The sequence below is a fragment of the Ochotona curzoniae genome, unplaced genomic scaffold (assembly GCF_017591425.1).
Source record: "Ochotona curzoniae isolate NIBS_2020 unplaced genomic scaffold, NIBS_Ocur_1.0 scaffold_3835, whole genome shotgun sequence".
Taxonomy (NCBI): Eukaryota; Metazoa; Chordata; class Mammalia; order Lagomorpha; family Ochotonidae; genus Ochotona; species Ochotona curzoniae.
In genome coordinates, this window is record NW_024467114.1 from 30,884,849 (window position 1) to 30,904,077 (window position 19,229).

A 19,229-nucleotide genomic window follows, 5' to 3' on the forward strand; every position below is an offset into this window, starting at 1 on the left:
CACAGTCTCACTCAGAGCCAAGGCCCCCACTATAGTCTCAGAACTTCGGGAAGCATGAGCAGCTCGGGGTGCAAGCAGAGCCTCAGGGGCCGCTGGGAGGCCCACTCTGCTTAAAGCTGCATTCGTCCGACTTGCAAAAGCAGCCTTCATCATGTGCTTCATGTCTTGTTTGCACTGGAACTCTTCCACACATTCCAACTGTCCTGTTCACCAGGCACACTCCCTTGCTATAAAAGCCAAAAACATCCACCGGTTTCCACTCTGTTCCCCTGAACAATGTTTTCAACCTAACGTACTCGGTGGAGGGAGTTCCAGGATCCCTTCCTATTTTTCTCTCCAACTCTTGGCAGGTATGTCTTTCCTTTCTCCCATAGAAACAGACACAGACACACACACACACACACACGTTTCGTGTCAAAACTTCAACCTGTGTGGCTCAGGTGGTACCGGCCTAGGGCAGCGGGAGTGTGTTGTCTTCATTGTGTGGCTTTGAAAGCTGAAGGCAAATTTTAAGTGAGTACCCAATCAGGGAAACAAAATCACACTCTAAATTCTGGGGACTCAGTTTCAAGTTTAGAAGCAAAGATGCAAATAAATAAAACCTGAACAGCATTTAAATTCATTTAAAACTTATTTTTTTTCCTGTAATTATGAAGACAGACATTTAGCTAGCAGCAGTGAGTAAAACTGCAAGCTCCTTTGATCTGGCTCTGCCAAAGCAATTGTAGGTGGGACTCTGAATTCATTGTCTATGGCATTTGTATGACCCATGAGTGATGTTATAAACAGCCAAATTGCTCTTGACAAGAAATTTGCCTACCCATGGAGCAGTTAAGACACCAGCATTCCAAATCAGAGTACATGATTCACTTTTGATAGAAGCTTCCTGATAATGAATAAACTGGGAAAGAGGGAGAGAAAGAGCAACTGGGTCTCTGCGTCTCACAAAGCGGCCTGGGCTGAGTGCCTGGCCCCCGGCCTCGCCCCAGATCCAGCCCCAGCCATTGCATGCATTTGGGAAATGGACCTGCATTTGGAAACTCATGTCTGTCCACATCTGATCTCCCTCACTCTACTTCTGCGTCTCAAATTCCTGCATATGTGTGCAAAATGAAATAAAACAGTTTTAAGTTAGTAAAAAAAAAGATGAATCCACGCACATTTTTTTTCATATAAGGCATTTGCCACAAAACTTTAAAGTACCTTTGCACAACAGAATAAAATCAGGGAAAAAAATTTTTTTTCATTGGAAAGTCATTTATATAGAGAGGAGGAAAGACAGGAAGATCTTCCGTCCAATGATTCACTCCCCAAGCAGCTGCAATGGCTGAAGTTGAGCTTATCCGAAGCCAGGAGCCCGGATCCTCTTTCAGGTCTCCCACATGGGTACAGAGTCCCAAGGCTTTGGGCCATCCTTGGCTGCTTTTCCAGGCCACAAGCAGGGAGCTGGATGGGAAGTGGGGCTGCTGGGATTAGAACTGGTACTCATATGGGATCCCAGCGCTACAAGGCAATGACTTTAGTCACTAGGCTACTGTGCTAGGCCCCAGGGAAACTTTTAAACAAATAAATACATGAGTTAGGCCCTCCACCAAGAACTTCATGTCATCTACCTCAATGAAATTTTATAAAAATTGATGAATTTTTATCACTGAAACAAAATCAAGTCAAATTATTGAAAATGAAGGAAGCAATAGAGCAAATTAAAATTCAGTAGAAAGTTTCCATAATAGAATGAAGGGGGCAGAAGAAAGAATCTCAAAATTGGAAGATATCTCTTGTCACAATGGGGAAACAATCAAAAAGCTGGAAGCAGAGCTGGGTCAAGCTAAACAAAGCATTCAAAAAGTAAGAGACACTGTTAAAAGACCAAATATAAGAGTTATGGGAGTTCCAGAAGGTGCAGAAAGAGAAGCTGGGTTTAAAAATGTGTTTATTGAAATAACAAAGGAAAATTTCCCTAATCTGGAGAAAGAATTGGGGAACAACATCTAGAATAGGCACAGAACTCCCAATAATGTTGACCTAAAGTGATCTTCACCAAAAACGATGTTTAGCACAGCACATGCTAATCAAGCTTTCTTCAATTGAACATAAGGGAAAGATCCTTAAATGTACACATGAAAAAAATCAATGGACAAATAGCAGGATGACAATTAAATTCACAGGAGACCTCTCACAGAAAACCCTACAAGCCAGAAAGCAATGGAGAGACATATTCCAGATTCTAAAAGCAAAAAATTGTTGGTCCAGAACAATGTACCCAGAAAAGCTTTCCTTTGTTGTGAAAATGAAATAAAATCCTTCCACAGTAAAAAAAAAAAAAAAAAAAAGTTAAAAAAAAACACGCTTCTTCCAAACCTGCCTTACAAACAATACTTAAAGATGTTCTCTTGACAGAGAAAATTAATAGCAACCAACAAAACCAAAGGCAAATGTGAAGAATATCCCAGTAAAATAACAACAGAAGCCTAAATCAATGAACAACCCATTGCTAAAATGACAGGACCAAGTTACCACCTATTTATATTAATCCTGAATGTAAATAGTTTAAACCCATCAATCAAACATCATAGATAGTAGAGTGGATTAAAAAAACAAAACCCATTTATTTGATGCCTACAGGAGACATATCTCACCAACAAAGATCAGCAGAAACTGTATCACATAGATTTTGATGCTTTTGTTTCTAGTTTCATCTCTTTAAAGCAATTTTTCTCATTAAATTCTTCACTGACTCATGCATTATACAGTAGCATCATTTTCTTGATTTTATTTTTAATTTCTTCAGCAACCCATTAGTCATTCAATAGCATGCTATTTAACTTCATGGAGTTGTAAATTTCTGTTTTTCATCCCGTTGTTGAGTTTGTTTTGTGGCTTTATTTTAAGGGGATGTATACTGACTGTGTAATGAGTACTATCGCATCCAGATGTGAGGATACAATGCAGTATGCATCTCTACTTCCAGATCAAAGATGGACGCCCAATGTAACTGTTAAATCTATCTTGACAATGGAATGCTGGACTGTCTGGCATTGTCCATGCCTGCAATTATGGATATGACTGTTTATGAAGAACTTACTATTGTAATAATATAGGGGAACTCAGTGGAAACGGAGAGGATTTGGGGAGAGGGTTAGGGAAAACCCAGTGCCTATGGAAATATATCATAAAATGATAATAATAATAAATTTAAAAAGAGATTGTATAAACAAAAAAAAGAAAAAATTCTGTGGAAGAAATGATGACTATTCCCACTTTTAAGATGGCAAACTAAAGCTCAGATATTCCAAGTCTCCTCCCAAGACCACATAGTTTCTGATGCACAGAAATGATTGAGTTTGAACTGAGCTCTGACTGCAGAATCTTTGTTGAAAAAAATACTGTTCAAGATAGAATATAAAGCAAGACACCTCTCCAAAGCATAATAGCAAACCCCTGACATGATTACCAGTCATTCAGTGATGATTCAGTCATACTTTCCATGTAGCTAAAGATAGTTCTTTAATCCGTAAGTGCATTCTTATTTTCCCATCACCCATGCTAGAGGCATCACACTTTCCCACTCCAAAGAATAAATTAGAGACTCCCATATAAGATTGTTTTCTGCCTAACAGTGTCAAAGACATCCCTAAAAACTTGAAAGTCCTGTTGAGCCTTCATTTTGTTTCTTTGCACAAGGATACAGCTTTAGTGCAGAAGTCTAGGTGGAACAGCTCCTTAAACATAATAATCAACTGAGCTGGCACCTGCTTAGTACGGGGAGAGATGTTCCCTTTACGATTGTGTTGTCCCAACCTCCTGCCAAGGGATGGCTCTGAGCTGCCTGCTAATTAGGCAGAAGCACACGAAATAGTGTGTGCAGTTACTGTTTCCATTTGTGGATTTCCAGTTGTGTGCTGGAAGCCAAAACTGGAACAGAGAAGAAGGCAACTTGTTCCTGTCCTACCCCTGCTTGAGCACTGACCTTGGCCTCAACTTTGAACTTCCCTGAAGCTAGACTTCCTGATGAGGTGGGGGAGTGGTCCCTCTCATTCTGGGCTTTTACTCTCCGAGCTGCATAGGCAGAGTAGAACGCTACCTAAGATTATGCGCTAGGAGGAAAACCTTCACTCTATGGCATGTGCCTTTCTGTTGGTTTGTGATATTGCTTTAATATAGAATTTATAGTACAGAAGATTTATGGAAGGCCACCCAAATCCCTACATATTAGATCCCACAGTTGTCTACAATGTGAAGTGGATATACACTGCTTTTTGTACTCGAGAGAAAAAGAGTGATAGACACCAAGAGAAAGACAGATGCACACATAAATAGATAGATAGATAGATAGATAGATAGATAGATAGATAGATAGATAGATAGATAAACCTGTTTGCTGGTTTACTTCCAAGTTGTCAGCAATGACTGGGTAGGATAAAACCGGGAATTCAGTTCTCATCTCCCACATGAGTGTCAGAAATCCAGTAACCACAGTCATTGCTGCTGCCTTCCACGCTATGTAACTGCAAGGAAATCCAAATCAGTAGCCAGAGGTGGGAGCTGAAGCCAGGCACTCCGAGGAATTCTTACTTTTCGCTGAACACCATCTCCCTTTTACCGTCTTAGTTTTTTTCCGTGAACTGCACGGCCAGTGGAGAGACACAGTGACCCTTGAGAAGATTCATGGGTTCTTTATACTTATTGCAGCTTTCAGTTTGGGGCAGGCCGAAACATCTGTACAATCCATCCATTGACATTTAGCTTACTAATGTTTAGTGATAAACTAAAGTTTAAGTGATAAACTTTTACTGAATGTTTTAGACTGGCTTTGCTGAAGTATTAGTGACAATCAGTATATAATGGGAAAATACAATCCTTTGTGAAAATATATAGAAAAACATCATATGGCTTTTGGAAAGTAGGTCATAATGCTTTATGGATATCTGTTAAATATTAGTTTGTAACTAAAATCATTTATCTACACAGCATTGAATGGTTTTCATATCATTTCCTTTTTGGAGTATGAGGTATTATTTTAATACTCTCTCATATGGATAGAGCTCAGTTGTGACATAATAAAATTCTTAAAACTCAAAAATTAGTTTTGAAAATCAACTTTCAAATTCTGCAGCATGAGAAATAAGGCAGAGCAGATAGTATTAATAGCAAGAGCATCTTTGCTATTAATATTAATATTCTTTCTATATTCCATTATTTTCATGACTAGTTATGTTAATGTAGTTTGACCTTCACATAAATAATCTACTTTATATTCTATTCTCTAAATACTCTTCTATATTCAGGGTCAAAGATGATTCTAAATCACTTGGGATTTTCTAAAACAATTATTCAGGGACTCAGGGAAAAAGCAGGTCTGAATTACAAGCCAAAGGTATTAACCCAAGTATATCTAATCAGACAAATATTTAGTCTGCTAGAATGTGATGTATATATCATGTGATTGAATTGGCACATTCAGAAGATTTAATATTGATGCTATTATTGCTCTACATGCTATATAATTCTTGCTTTATAATTCCCCTATTTCCCAAATGATTCAGCTACTATTTCTCTTTCATGAACACTGAACTGCATCCCACTGTTCACCATTCCTTAAGGGAAATTTTCCAACAGTGCTTTGTCTACTTACAGGCCCCTCTCAACTCACAATGCTTATTCCCTCTACCTCAAATCTCACTGCTCTCATTTAAAATGCCTCTTCCTACCTCTGTTAGCACAGAACTTTCCTATATTTTACAGCATATTCGTCTCCTGGATTAAAGATCTATTGCCTCATCCAAATCCCCCTACCCGCCATGCCTCTCTGTCTCCACCATGGACAGAGCCATTAGATTAGGGATCTGGGGCCTGACACCTGCCAGGAGTTGTCAAAAGCCAGCGACTCACTGGAAATATGAAAGCAAGAAAGAGTTCCTAAGCCGGAGAGACCAAAGAGAAGCAGAAACAGTGACAAAACCAGGAGAAGTTAGACTTTGGGACAGAAGGCAGGCTACAAGACCTAGAACTCTTAAATGTGAAATCAAAAGAAAACAGAAATAGGAAAAACAATCAGGTGAATGAATGCCTTCTAAAAACAACTTAAATCTTAGCATCTTTAGATGGGCCACTGTCATGAGTCTACCAAATATTGAGTCTGCTCCCCAAATTCCCTTTCCACTTCACCTAGCAATTAGATCTGGCTTTGACTGGTTTTGATCTACCATTCCTCCCCCGCCCCCATTCACTATTTTAATAATTTCTCCTTAAACCTATAGAAAGTTCTACTGGAATAGATAGTGAGCATGGTGATTAAGACGCCAGTTAAGAAGTTCATGTCCTATGTCAGAGTCCTGTAACTCTGGCCGCAGTCTGCCTGCAGCTCTCTGCTCACGTACACCCCTGACAGGCACTAGTGTAGACTCACATGACTGACTTCCTGCCTCCTATATGGCAGACCTGGATTGAGTTCCTGGATACCAACTTTGGCTCAAATCAGCCTTAGCCACTGGAGCATAATCCTGTCTCTCCTACTCTACCTGTATGGCTAGGTTAGCCTAACCAGCTGGATCAGTAAAAATGGGTGACACAGAAGCTGTTCAGAGAGCTGAGACTGTGCAGATGTCCAGTACTCCCACTCTCTTCCTGGATGCTTGGACTTTTCTCTTTCCTGCTTGGCTTCCTCTGGGACCTCGGATCTCTGCTGTCATTTTACACTTGGCAGTCTGTTTCAACTTTCTCCGCTGGAGATTGACAAGCTGCCTTGACCAATATACAAAGTGTATGTGTATGGGCCACCTAGGAGCCAGTCGCTCATCACATGACTGCCGCTACAGGATGCCTCTCCACTTCTCAGACTACCAAGCAAACAGACAGAGCTACCTTTATGTTTCCAGTCTCCTCTGTAGCACTACGGTTTCACTCCACGCTTCTATGTTTCCGTGCTCTTATGCACCAGGGACAGCTGTGCATCCAACCCTGAGGCCCTTGGACAACCTTACAGCTTTCAGATATCCATCACACTCTATTGCATACTAACAATTTACGAATGAATAAAAGGCCTTTGAACCAGTATGCATTATCATATGCATCTAGGTTATTGATGAAGTCTTCTCAAAGTCTGTAATTCTCCACAATATTTTCAGGACTCGTGACCATCTCCTGTGATCTTCTGAGTAGAAAAGGTCCCTGTGTATTTAGGAAGCATTCAATAACCTGGAATTTGATAAGCAACCATCCTGGGCCACTTAATGTGTAGCCCTGTCAAAGATCTAGAAAGGTGAGTTTGCATTCTTAAGGGTATTCGAAACGCCTTCAATGAAACTCCTTCAATGAAATGCACATAGAAGAAGCGGGCCGTTACTCTGCAAAGAGGGACTTCTAAGGTAATTGGACATTTCTTGAGATGATCCAGGATATTTAGACACCTGACTGTCAATAAGCACTCCCAATGAAGAGACTCAAGGAGGCTGATCAGCAGGTCCTCTGCCACTGTGGCAACTTGCGTGAAGAGATGACCGTGTACTCTGGCATTCAGTGTTCACTAGCACAGGGCTAGACGCAAGTAGCTTGCGTAAAGGGCCAAGAACATCCTCACATGGGAATTTTTGTTGACAAAAATTAAACCCGAAGGAATTGATGGATATCTAGAGCGGGGGGGGGGATGCCATACCATCTGGGCAGGATTTAAAAAGTTTATCCTGGGAATCAAGAGGAGCAGTGGAGCCTGTGGCAATAGTTCTAACTAATCCAACATTTCCACACTGCCCAGGGGTTCTGTCAGCAGCGGTCCTTGTCTTTGTTAGTTTCAAAATCAAACACATCTCTGTAAGGAAAAATTTACCCCAAAGGCCCTGATGCTTGGCTTTCATGTATCCCGACAAATGGTCGGCAGCTGATTTAGCCCATCATGGAGGTTCAGTCCAACGTGGATGTGAATGTCACCTGCATCCACAGAGGGACCATCGGCCTCATTCTGCAGCTGCAGACACAGGCTCTGGAGCCTCCTCCTCTCTCATGTCTCCACGACCCCACTGGATGTCTCTGAGCACTGCCTGGCCTTGGCTTCCCCATGCTGCACCAGATCATCACCATGCTGCACCCTCCCCAGCTGAGGACCACTTCTAACCAGGCTTAACGTTCATGTTTCTAGTCCCAATCCCAGATGTTAGGTACTGTGATTATATAGGTCAACCTCTATTATAGGGTTCACATGGAAGCGGTCATCAGAAAGGACAATTGTCACCAAAATTTGGGATGTGTAAAACTGACTTCCTTCTTGACTGTTTCTGTTTGTTTCCCATATTACCTCCTCCTGGATGATTTTTTTTTTTTTCAGAATGTGAACCTCATCTAGTAAATGTGGAGAATTATCTCCTGTACCCGATGATCCACTTATGTTCAGTTCCCCATCAAAATCCAACACAAATGCACACAAAGACCATGGAGCAATAGCCCGGGAGGTGTGCCTTCTGCTAAGATCACCTCTGCAGGTCTTGTGCCAACAATACAACTCAGTTACAATGGCTTCTTTGTTTCCAACTGGAACAGTCAGTTCTGTGGCAATTCCTGGCCTCCCCACAACTTTCTTTTACCCAACAAATACTTTACATGACCAGGCAGAGCCAGCCTGGTTCTTTAGCCCTTCTCTAGCAGGCAATTAAGACATTCTTCACTTTTGTCATCCTTATGACACACAATACTCATACAGCCCTTGTAGAATTTTGATGTTTTTTCCCCTTCAATTCTTTTAGTTTCATCTCAGCATATTTTGAAACTCCTTCAGAGTTCAGGGATAATCCCTCATCTCATTAGGATGTAGCTTTCAGAGTTCAACACAGTAGTCTGGTGGCTTAGGTCTTTGCCTTGCACACGCTGGGATCCCATAGGGGTGCTGGTTTGTATCTCAGCTTCTCTACTTCCCTCTGTGTTCCATGATTGTGGCCTGGGGAAGCAGTCAAGGATGGCCCAAAGTTTTAGGACCCTGCACCTGCATAGGAGACTCACATGGAAGACCCACGTGGGAGACCCGGCCGGAGGAAGCTCCTGGCTTCAGATCAGCTCAGCTCCAGTCACTGCGGCCACATGGGGAGTGAAGCAGCAGATGGAAGGTCTTTCTATCTCTCTCTCCTACTCTCTGTAAATCTGACTTTTCAGTAAAAACAAATAAATCTAAAAAAAAAAAAAAAAAAGATGAAGCTTTCTGCCTGATTCCTTTCCCTACTTGAAACCTACAACATTTCCCATGAAATTACATTAAGAATTGTGACTCCCACTGAAACTAGGAGAGGGGAAAAGCTTAAGTCTGGGGAAATAGTTGATGTTCAGTTCCAAGGGATGGATTCTGGTATGACGATGAGGGACTGCAGTACTTAACACTGATCATGAACTTGTCTTGAAATTACAACCCTTTCTATCTTTAGAGGAAATTTGAGTCCCACCAAACCATGAAAAACATCAAAACATTCCTGGCCCAAACACACTGTACAGCTCACATGTCTAATATGACCTACTTGGCATGACTCTTTAGAGCTGGATTCTATCTGCTCACCCGTCCTCTCGACTTTTTTTTTTTTTTATCAGCTCCTTCCTACTGCCTGTCTCGGTCTCTCTCGTGGACTTTGACCTTCGTGCTCATGAGATAGTCCAGTTTATTACTCTAGACTAGCAAGGAGCTGGTTTTGTTTGTTTATTTGTTATTTTGTCAGTCCTCTAGAGCAATCCAACCACACCGATACTGACCAGGAATGATAAGTGTGGTGGTATTTGTCAGTTGAAAACAAAACAGCATCAAAGAACCTGGCGAAGAGACTTAATATTTCTTTAGCCCCATTATAGCAGTCATGGCTGACTCACAGATAAGGTCAGCACAGAAGGACACTTTTAAGATCTGTTTTAAAATACAAATTTATACTACTGTGAGTAGATGGCAGCTCTCAAATTTAATAGCCAGTAAAAATCACTATAATTTAGTATTAGGATATTAATCTTATGTCTTTATTTTGGCTGGAGATTTAAAAAAAAACTCAGGAAAGATAGTTATGTTTGTGTATAATATGGTTTCTCACCAAGAATGAATCTCAGCACTTGTTTTAAAAAATGAGATTACTTGAAATAAGTTAGAAAATCATGGAGGACAGTATTTTGACGTTTGTTACATTTTCTTTGCTGTATGAATTATAGTAATTTTCTTACTGTGAAAAGAGGAGGAAAAAGTCACCTCGGGCTTGATTTAAAATGGAAAAACTGTCCTTTTGCTCCATGAAGGCAGTGTGACAGTGCTTTCCTAAATATCCACTCATTTAAAGTCCGTGGCAGGGAGCTGATCTGATTGAATTTAGCTCATTCGTGTCCGTATTCTGTTCTGTGACAAAGGATTTAAATGAATGGAAGGAAATAAAGAGTCAATTTGAATGAACCTTATGAAAATTCTTGATAAAGAGAGTAGGTGCAAAATAGTAGACCTCGGTGTAAGCTGAGTACAACATGGAGCTCGCAGAGGGGTTCAGTGACGGCAATGCAAAAGCAGTTGACATCAGATGGTTTTCCTGAAACAGGGATTTCTAATGTTTTTGTTGTTGCTTGCCCTCACTTTACTTTCCCCTCAATAATACTGCAACGAGCATGCAAATTTGGCCTGAATAGTACCAGTGGCAGTGGATACAGTGAGATTAAATTTTTTTTTTAAAGATTTATTTTTATTATTTTTTATTGGAAAGGTGGATATACAGAGAGGAGAGACAGAGAGGAAGATCTTCCGTCCGATGATTCACTCCCCAAGTGAGCGCAACGGGCCGATACTATGCAGATCCGAAGCCAGGAGCCTCTTCTGGGTCTCCCACGCGGGTGCAGGGTCCCAAAGCCTTGGGCCGTCCTCGACTGCTTTCCCGGGCCACAGGCAGGGAGCTGGAAGGGAAGCGGGGCTGCCGGGATTAGAACCGGCGCCCATATGGGATCCCGGGCGTGCAAGGCGAGGACTTAACCACTGCGCCATCGCGCCGGGCCCAGTGAGATTAAATTTTTAACCAAGCTAGCAAACCTTTACGTACAATATCTTCTACCTTCCTTGATAAATACACATTTGAAATGACCTAGAAGACTAGGTCTGAATTTACCATTTGTAACGCTTTAGGTTTCTGGCTCGCACCTTGGCAGTGCTTGGAAGCACAGCCCCTCCAGCTCGCCATCTGCTCCAATTTTCTACCACCTGGAAATTTATTCTGCACCACGAGGATGCTGCTGTTTATTTTACTTGTACAAACACACCTGCCTGCATGTCCAAGCTCTGTTCCCTTCTCTTGCATCATCTGCTCTTAGCTGCCCTCATCTTGGGTTTGGCATGGAGTGGCATGGATTGCTCATAGAAATAAGGGGTCTGCAAGTAGCTTGGCACTGTTGGAGCAGAGATTTCTGGAGATGCTGTAAAAGGAGGTGGCAGAGGGTGTTCGGGCACATCCTATGGACATCTTGCCTTCAGTGGGGCCCCTGCAGTCTCTGAGAGGCGGTCTGTAACTGACTGAGCTACAAGTCAAGCCCAAGTCAGCCTCAATTCTGGTTCCTGTAAGAAAGAGATCTCGTGGAAGTTTTCCAGTATCTGTTTAACTAGTTTGCTTGTCTATAAAATACAACACAGAGAGAGTTATGAACAGAAAAGAATATGTTTCTAGGTTAGCAAACATTTCATATTTTTCAGGTGTGTCCAGGAGGATCTGATCTACAGGAAATACTCCACAATTTTAATGTTTTGTTTCTTCTAACTCCCAAACTCAGCAGAGCTGTCACAAAGCTGAAGCAGTTTGGAGGACATCTGCATATATAAAAATGAAACAGGACAAAACTTCCTTTTTTACTGTTTTTGTTAAAAATGCCTAAAACTTAGTTTGTTTAATCTAAGTAAAAGTCTGCTTTTAAATTGACATTCAGAGTAAAGAGTCAGAATTGCTTTTCGTGTTTAATTATCAACAGTAAAAATAAGCATAAGATTATGAGAATAAGTGAGTTAAGAAAAAAAAAAACCACTAAATATGAATACATTTCAGCTTCGATCTTTGCCGAAGATTTGCTTTAAAGGCCTAGAGACAGCTTTTTTGGAGAAGAACTGGAAAGCAAACTCAAGTGTCTTTTGTGGTGTAATCCACATTGAAAAGAACTCTTTGCTAAATTCAAATTCTAAGGAGTATTAGAGCTAAGGAGGGCTTGTTTGCTTAGCTGCCCAAGTTTACACTGTTGCAGCTATCTTCCCATCATTCAGGGAGCCATTTATCTCAAATTGATCAAGACCTGCAGCACGCAAGGCAGCCAAGACAGGAAAACGATGGCAACTCCAGCGTTTTTCTCCTCCACCCTGGGACGTTTCTGATGGGCAGAAGAGAAGGGTTTGGAGCACTGAAGGTGTCCTTGGGCGTTGTCCTGTTGAGAGTGAGTTTAAGAAATCCTCATGGACCAAAGCCCAAAGTCCAGACACTAGGAATCCCCATTTTCCTTTAGCCATCTGTTTATTCACTCTGTTGTCCATCCTTCACTGATGGATAACTTTTCTACCTACTCCCACGTGGGAATTTTATTGAGTAGCAAAGGGGAACAGATATTACTGTTGTCAGCTTGGAAATGTCTACACATCATTTTTCTCTCCTTTTCTAGAAGATGCTGAACTCCAGGAAAGTTTATGAAAAGTGTTAAGTGGCTACAGAAGGTAAATAATTCAAAAAGTTCAGAGGTGTATTATTAAAATTGTCTATTCTGAATATTATTTATATTATAACAGTCTTTCTCAGGTCATTTTGATCACTTCACATTTTTTCTTCTTTTAACCAGCATTTTTATGTGTGTGGATCTGTATGAATACACACATGCACATGCGCAGTGATGGAGATGCCAAGTTGTCAAAGACAAATACCGGCAGACACAGGGAACCACTAAGAATATTCTGCAACTGAACAGACGCCTACACTAGTAAACAGGTATGGGGTAAAAATAATATGAATCTACCAAACAACATGGAATCTTGATCTATACCTGAGTGGCCATAAGCAGGTAGGAAGCCAGCCCTATGATGGTCAAAATCTTACTCTACCGTGAGCTCGTCCCTTTGAGCACTTTCAACTGAACTTTTTGACTTATATGTAGCAGGTCAGGCTCTTTCCCGCTTGCCCCCCTCTCTCTCAAAGCATGCACACCTATGCCTTTTGGAAAGCCAATGTACTGCATGGAGGCATAGTTTCATTTGTTAGTACCATGAAACCACAGGTTTTCTCATGCTACCTCGCTCAGAAAGGAAATCCTTCTTAGGGAGAGGTGCTAAATTCAGTTGCATGTGCCTAGAAGCTCCAGGGATAGGGATGCTCTGCTCCTGGCCTACGTCTGTCATTACTCAAAGTGAGGAGCAAGTTTTGATTCCCTTGGGCACTCAGAGTATGATCAGCAGGTAAGGCATGAGCAACAAATTCTTCCATCAGGAGACAGGCACACTGCAGGCTTTGCTTCCAGGAATTCTTTGAAGAAATGAAGTAGCTTAATAAAGTTCAAATCCCATCTCTTCTGGGCTGGGAGACAGTGGGCAAATCACTGATTTCTAAGCTTAAGTCTCCTCATTTCTAAAGCAAGGGTTACAATTCTCCCTCTCACACAGTGTTATCACAGAGAACAACTTGAGACAGGAAATTATTTCAATTGGTTCCCTGCACAGAGCAAGAGCTACCCAAATGTTTCTGAAGTTTCAGAAGCATTCCACTTTCCACTGCACACAGAACCCACACTTCTTTGGTAACTGTACAACACAACTTGAAAAGTTTCAGTTTTAGAGATTAACAATGAAGTCACCTTTTAAAACCCTATTATTATTCATTCAATTTAAAAACAGGGGCCAACAGGAAGGCATAGTAGGCCAATACTCCACCCAAGGTGCCAGCATCCCATATGGATGCCAATTATGCCCTTGCTGCCTCACTTCGGATTCAGTTCTCTTCTAATGGCCTGAGAAAGCAGCAGAGGATGGCCTAAAACCTTGAGCTCCCACACTCATGTTGAAGCTCCTGGTGGATCAGCCCAGCTGTGGCTATAGTAGGTAGCCATTTTGGGTGAAACAGTAGATGGGAGATCTCTCTTTGTCTCTGTTCTGGCTCTCCCTATAATTCTTTCAAGTAAAATAAATAAATCTTTTAAACATAAAATGCAACATGAATTAGCAAAAAGTTGTTATTCCCTACAGGTTATTTTATTTTGTAATCACTATATAGCTTCCAGAATATATTTTATATGCGATTGGACAACGTATGAACTACAGGGTACCTCATGATCTTCCTGCTGGCAAAATTGCTTTCACAGTGTAGATCTGGCTGCATCAGAGGTTGGAGGTTGGAGTTGAGGGGGAATGAGTGAATACAATGCAAGAGTGGATGAAGATTGCAGGCCTGTTTAATGAGTTTATAATAACAAGACTACTTCCTTGTGTCAGTCTGGCAAAATACCATTCAGGAAAATGACAAATCATATGACTTTTATACAAGGCTTGTCAAGCTAGCAGAAAGGATGTCATTTAAAGAACTGAGGATTTGGGATAATAGGTACTTTGAAGGGGGGTACAACTCAAGGAAATGGGGTATCTACCTAAATTCAGGTTGTATATGGTAAAAAAAAATTTTTTTTAATCAAAACAACACCCTTTGACACTCATGCTAGAGTTCAAGAAATCGGATTTTGGTAGGAATATGGGCTGTTGGGAGCACGGAAGTAGATGTTTGGGGGAAGCAAAAGAGGAGTCAGCAAGCCATCCCAGGAAATGGCGCTCCTGACACAGGGAGAGAAGAGGCAGGTTGGAGGCAGGACTGTGTCTGAAGTTCAGCAAGGACCAGTGCTGCCAGAACAAAGTGAGAGAGGGAAAGAAGGGAAAAAGATGAGGCCAAATCATCAACAGAGGTGGTTTCTGTAGAATCTTGGATGCCACGGACTTGGCCTTCAACTGAATACTAATGAAAGGCCAAGGTCAGTTCTGAGAGGAGGAGTGACAGCTTCTGGTGCACGCTTTGAGAAGCTGAATCCAGCTGCACTGTGAAGGAGGGAGGCATTTGAAAGGCTGAGCCAAAGCCGGTGGTACGGTACCAAAGTGGCCATGGAGAATGTGGCGAGCTGATCTTGAAATGTGGGGGCAAAGAAGGAAAGATGCCCACAAAGTGTCAGCCTGAAGTGCTGGGACACTGACATGCCATATATGGGGATGCTAAGGAGCAGTCTTGGGAGAGAAAATTGGGAGTTGGGTTTTGATTGAATCAGAACTGATTCATGCCCAGAGTTAAGTTGTTAGGTTGGGCAGTTTGCTGTGCTCTTCTGGCATCGAGCACCAGAGATATACATCTGGGAGCTATGAGCTTAGAAATGATATTTAAGACCCAAGACTGGATCAGCCCACTTGAACACTCACCATCCACAGAAAATTCCAATGAATGAGTCCCAGGACTTTCCTACTTTGGGAGGTAGAAATAGACATAGGGGGAACTCTTTCAAGAACTTAGAACAAAAGGAGAGTGAAAGCCAGGAGAGCTACCGGTATTACACCATATATGGACACCTACTTCAAATGATCTAGCAGAGGAGAACAACTGGTAACAAAAGAAAGATAAGTGGTAGTCCTTAAAACCTTCCCAGGTACACCTGTTGAGATTCCATTAGGATAGAGTAATTAATATGTGTCTGGGGAATTTATCCTCTCTTTTTTTGCTTTAGTTCTTCATAGCCATGGATATCAAAACAGCTGTTAGAGACACTTTTAAACATAAAAGATTTTAATGGAATAGGCCCACTATTCCACTTAGCAGCAAATGGCTAAGGAAATGACTCTTTCTTTGCCTCCTTCTCTTCTACAAGTCTTCCCTTGAAACACTCTTGGATTCCAAAATTCATGCTCTGGGAATTAATTTTTTCTGCTCCGGGGTACTTTAATTTATTAAAGATATTTTGGGATAAAGCAATAGGAGAGGCTTGCTTCAAAATAATTTAGTTGGGGGAAATGATGACCTGGGTGGGAGTGGAAACAGAGATGAAGGAATTTGGTTTTGATGTAATGATTAATGAAGCCAGGTGATGGATATATCATTTTCTCTGCTTCTGTATATGACTGGAATTTGCCATGACATAATATTAAATATTAAAAGAAACAGCATCAATAGTATGCTTGTTCCCCCAAATTTCTTTAAGTGGTAAATGTTAGATATTGGTAACAAGAGAAGGGGCTATTTGGGGTGGTACACAGAAGTTTTTTTGTTACTTTTCAAACCATACCAGCTACTTCACTTTCACATACACAGCAAGCATAGATGATCAGCAGTTGTTTCCGTGACTTTCTGACACAATTAATTTGGGTGCTTGTTATGCAAGTAATGTGGAAGACAGGCTGTTTAAATGAAGCCTTAGCTTTCTTAAATATCTGACCACTTTCAGTAAACATCAATAATCCTGAGAACATTTACACGTGAAATACGTTCTGAGTACACTGCAGTCACTAAGGCATGCTAATCGAGTTGATTCCTAGTTGAAGGAATGCATAGTTGAGAGCTTTGAATAAACAGAAGGTGAGGTTGGCATGGACAATAACTTTTGCCATGTTTGAAAAAGAAATGGTGATTTCTGAAACTTGCCAGGCATACAGTTACATAAAACTTGAAGCAACAAAAGTTCTTGTTGAACCCTTTGGAATAAGCAAAAGTCACAGCGACAGATTTGCCACAATTTACTCTTCACTATTTATTTATTTGTATTACTCATTAACCAGCTTACAATGTTCTTGTTTCTCTGCTGATAATTTCCACCAGGGAAATAAAACACGATTTTTTTTCTCTATCAGAGATATTTGCACTTTACAAAGAATACCTCTCTGTTCATTATATGTCCATCACTAAATCTACACCATGTTTTGAAGCCTTATAAATTCTACTTTAAAACTTAAACCCAAAGTGACATTGTTCTCATGTAGCTCACGATCTCTTTTGTGTGGCTTTAATGCCCTCAACATTTTCTTGGTGTAAACTACTGAGCATGGGAACAAGATTTCCTTTGTAACTGATACCTAAATTTCTATTCTGCTTTAAGCATCTAATTTGCACTGTGAAGACCTACAATTTCAGACTTGTAGCTCTGTCACGAAAGTACAACAGTTTACGCTGATCTCTAATTTTCTGAGTTGTACTGGCTATAATTTAAATTTTTGGCATGTTTCTAACTACCATGCAAATCGCTACATATCAGAAACCTTTGTACATGCGCATGGACTGGGAAAAGGAGGCTGTGTTGTGATTTCAAAGAAGTCTTCCATTCTAGGTCTGCAGGTGCAAGAAGACCTATTCATCCTATTTCCCCATTCATCATGTTTATTATGGTCTCTCCAGGGAACTCTAAGGCAATCACACGAGAACTTAACTAGTCTTTAGAAGCACAGGGACTTATTTATTTATTTGCTTAACCATTATTAGCACATTCTAGGGATAAAGAGAACTTGCCTCGGTAACTATCGGGGACAAAAGACACTCTGTGGAACAAGTTTTGGTTATTTCACTAGTGTGTGTGCTGGCCAAATCTAGAGAATTTCATTGCATATGGCCACAGGATGGAATTATAGAGTGGAAAAATCTGCTGAAACAAACGCGCGTTCCTTTTAAGAGACAGTTGATCACGAACGTTAGTGTTTCCTAAGCCTTAAGTTTCACTTGTTTTGAAATCAATATGTGAAGCAGAAAGCAGCCCCAGGATAATGGTCTCCCTTACAGATCACTGACACAAATATCAGGTGGCTCCATAGGCAATAACTAAAAGAAGCTACTCGGATGTTTGTATTGCACACCTTTATTTCTATGTCCTGATCTGACTGTTCTAAGTAGCTGCAGGCAGAAGCTGGGGACACTCTTTCTACGGAACAAGCACACGTGACCACTGGACGGTCCTTGAACCAGAAGGGGTTCCAATAGAACATAAAGACTCAGTGACCCAACAGAGAAAAAGTGAATGCTTTCTTCAAAAGTCACTACACTGCTAAAAACAAGCATTTTGCCTGCATGGCAAATCTACTAAGAATGCCTGTAAACGGGTGGCTAGGTGTTGTTTATTGATTTGCTAACAAGCCAATGTGACTAGCTTACGTTTGCTCTCTGCTACACACATGCCCCCCAAACACCTTTTTCCTAAATTACTCCACTTGAACTCGCCTTTGTGGCTTAAGGCAGGGATATTAACATTCCCATTCTGCGAAAAAAGAAAACCAAGTTTAGACAGTGATAACATCTCCAAATCCAGGTAGCCCGCCCTGGGCAACCGGCCTCAACTTAGTGAGGGCTGTCAGTCCTGGTGTTAGAGACTGAGCTCAGGGAGTGATCTAGTAGCTGGGTGAGTTACGTTCTTTCTATTCTGAAGGTGAAGGGGAACGGGCATTGCTTCCATGCATTCGCCCCATTCAAACTAAGCACCGCGAGCAAAGAAAGTTCTCTGTTGAAACGGACGAGTCATTCTCGGGTCAAGTGCAAGGTAGAGGACTGAAGGGCTGGAAGGATGGGAGCACGTTCTGTGCCCACCGGGGCCTTAAACTGGCTTCTGTAAGCGCACCTATCCCAGTACCATTCCCGCTGCCCTCGCACCTGGGGGGGCGCAAAACGCGCCGCGTCTCCTCGCGCACCGCTGTCCCTGCGGGGCGGAAGCGCTGGACACCTGGCCTCCGCGCCCGGATGCCGCCTGCGGAACGGGGACCTGGCCGCACTCCCTACCCCTGGCAGGCCCTGCTCCCGGTCACCGGGCAGCTGTGGGGCTGACGTATGCCCCTTACCTGCCGGGTCAGGCTCCGGCCGAGGCAGCCCACTCCCGACGTCAGCCCGGAAGAGAAGAAGACGAGAAACACGACTTACCACTTCGGCCCAGTCCAAGAACCAGGGAAAACACGCAGACTGCCCGGAGGAAGGAGGCAGGACCTGGCCGGCGGCTTCGCAGGCAGACGAATGCGGCGGGAAAGAGACCCAGTGCCGAGCCGCACATAATGCAAAGCGGCCCGCCCCGCCGCCTCCTGGCCGTAGCTCCTGGCGCGGGGGAGAAGAGACGCACGCTCGCGCCTCCCCGGGCGCACACCTCGCGGCTCCCCGGCGGGGACCGGCTAGGACGCCTCCAGCAGGCCGGGCCGGCGCTCCGCACGGCTCGCGGCAGGCAGTGCAGGTACCCGGGCCGGGGCGCCGCTCGGCATCCCAGGGCCCCTGGGGCCCTCCCGGCTCGGCGCGGCCGGC

General features: G+C 42.4%; 1 protein-coding gene across 1 annotated transcript in view; it reads right to left on the reverse strand.

The window, feature by feature from the left end:
• The window catches only part of ITGB8 (integrin subunit beta 8), a 77,728-nt gene extending 58,741 nt beyond the window's left edge, over nt 1–18,987 (reverse strand). Inside the window, exon 1 of the mRNA XM_040964886.1 lies at nt 18,861–18,987. Coding sequence (XP_040820820.1) covers nt 18,861–18,987 — 127 coding nt within the window. The remainder of the gene's footprint in view (nt 1–18,860) is intronic.
• Nucleotides 18,988–19,229: the final 242 nt, after the last annotated feature.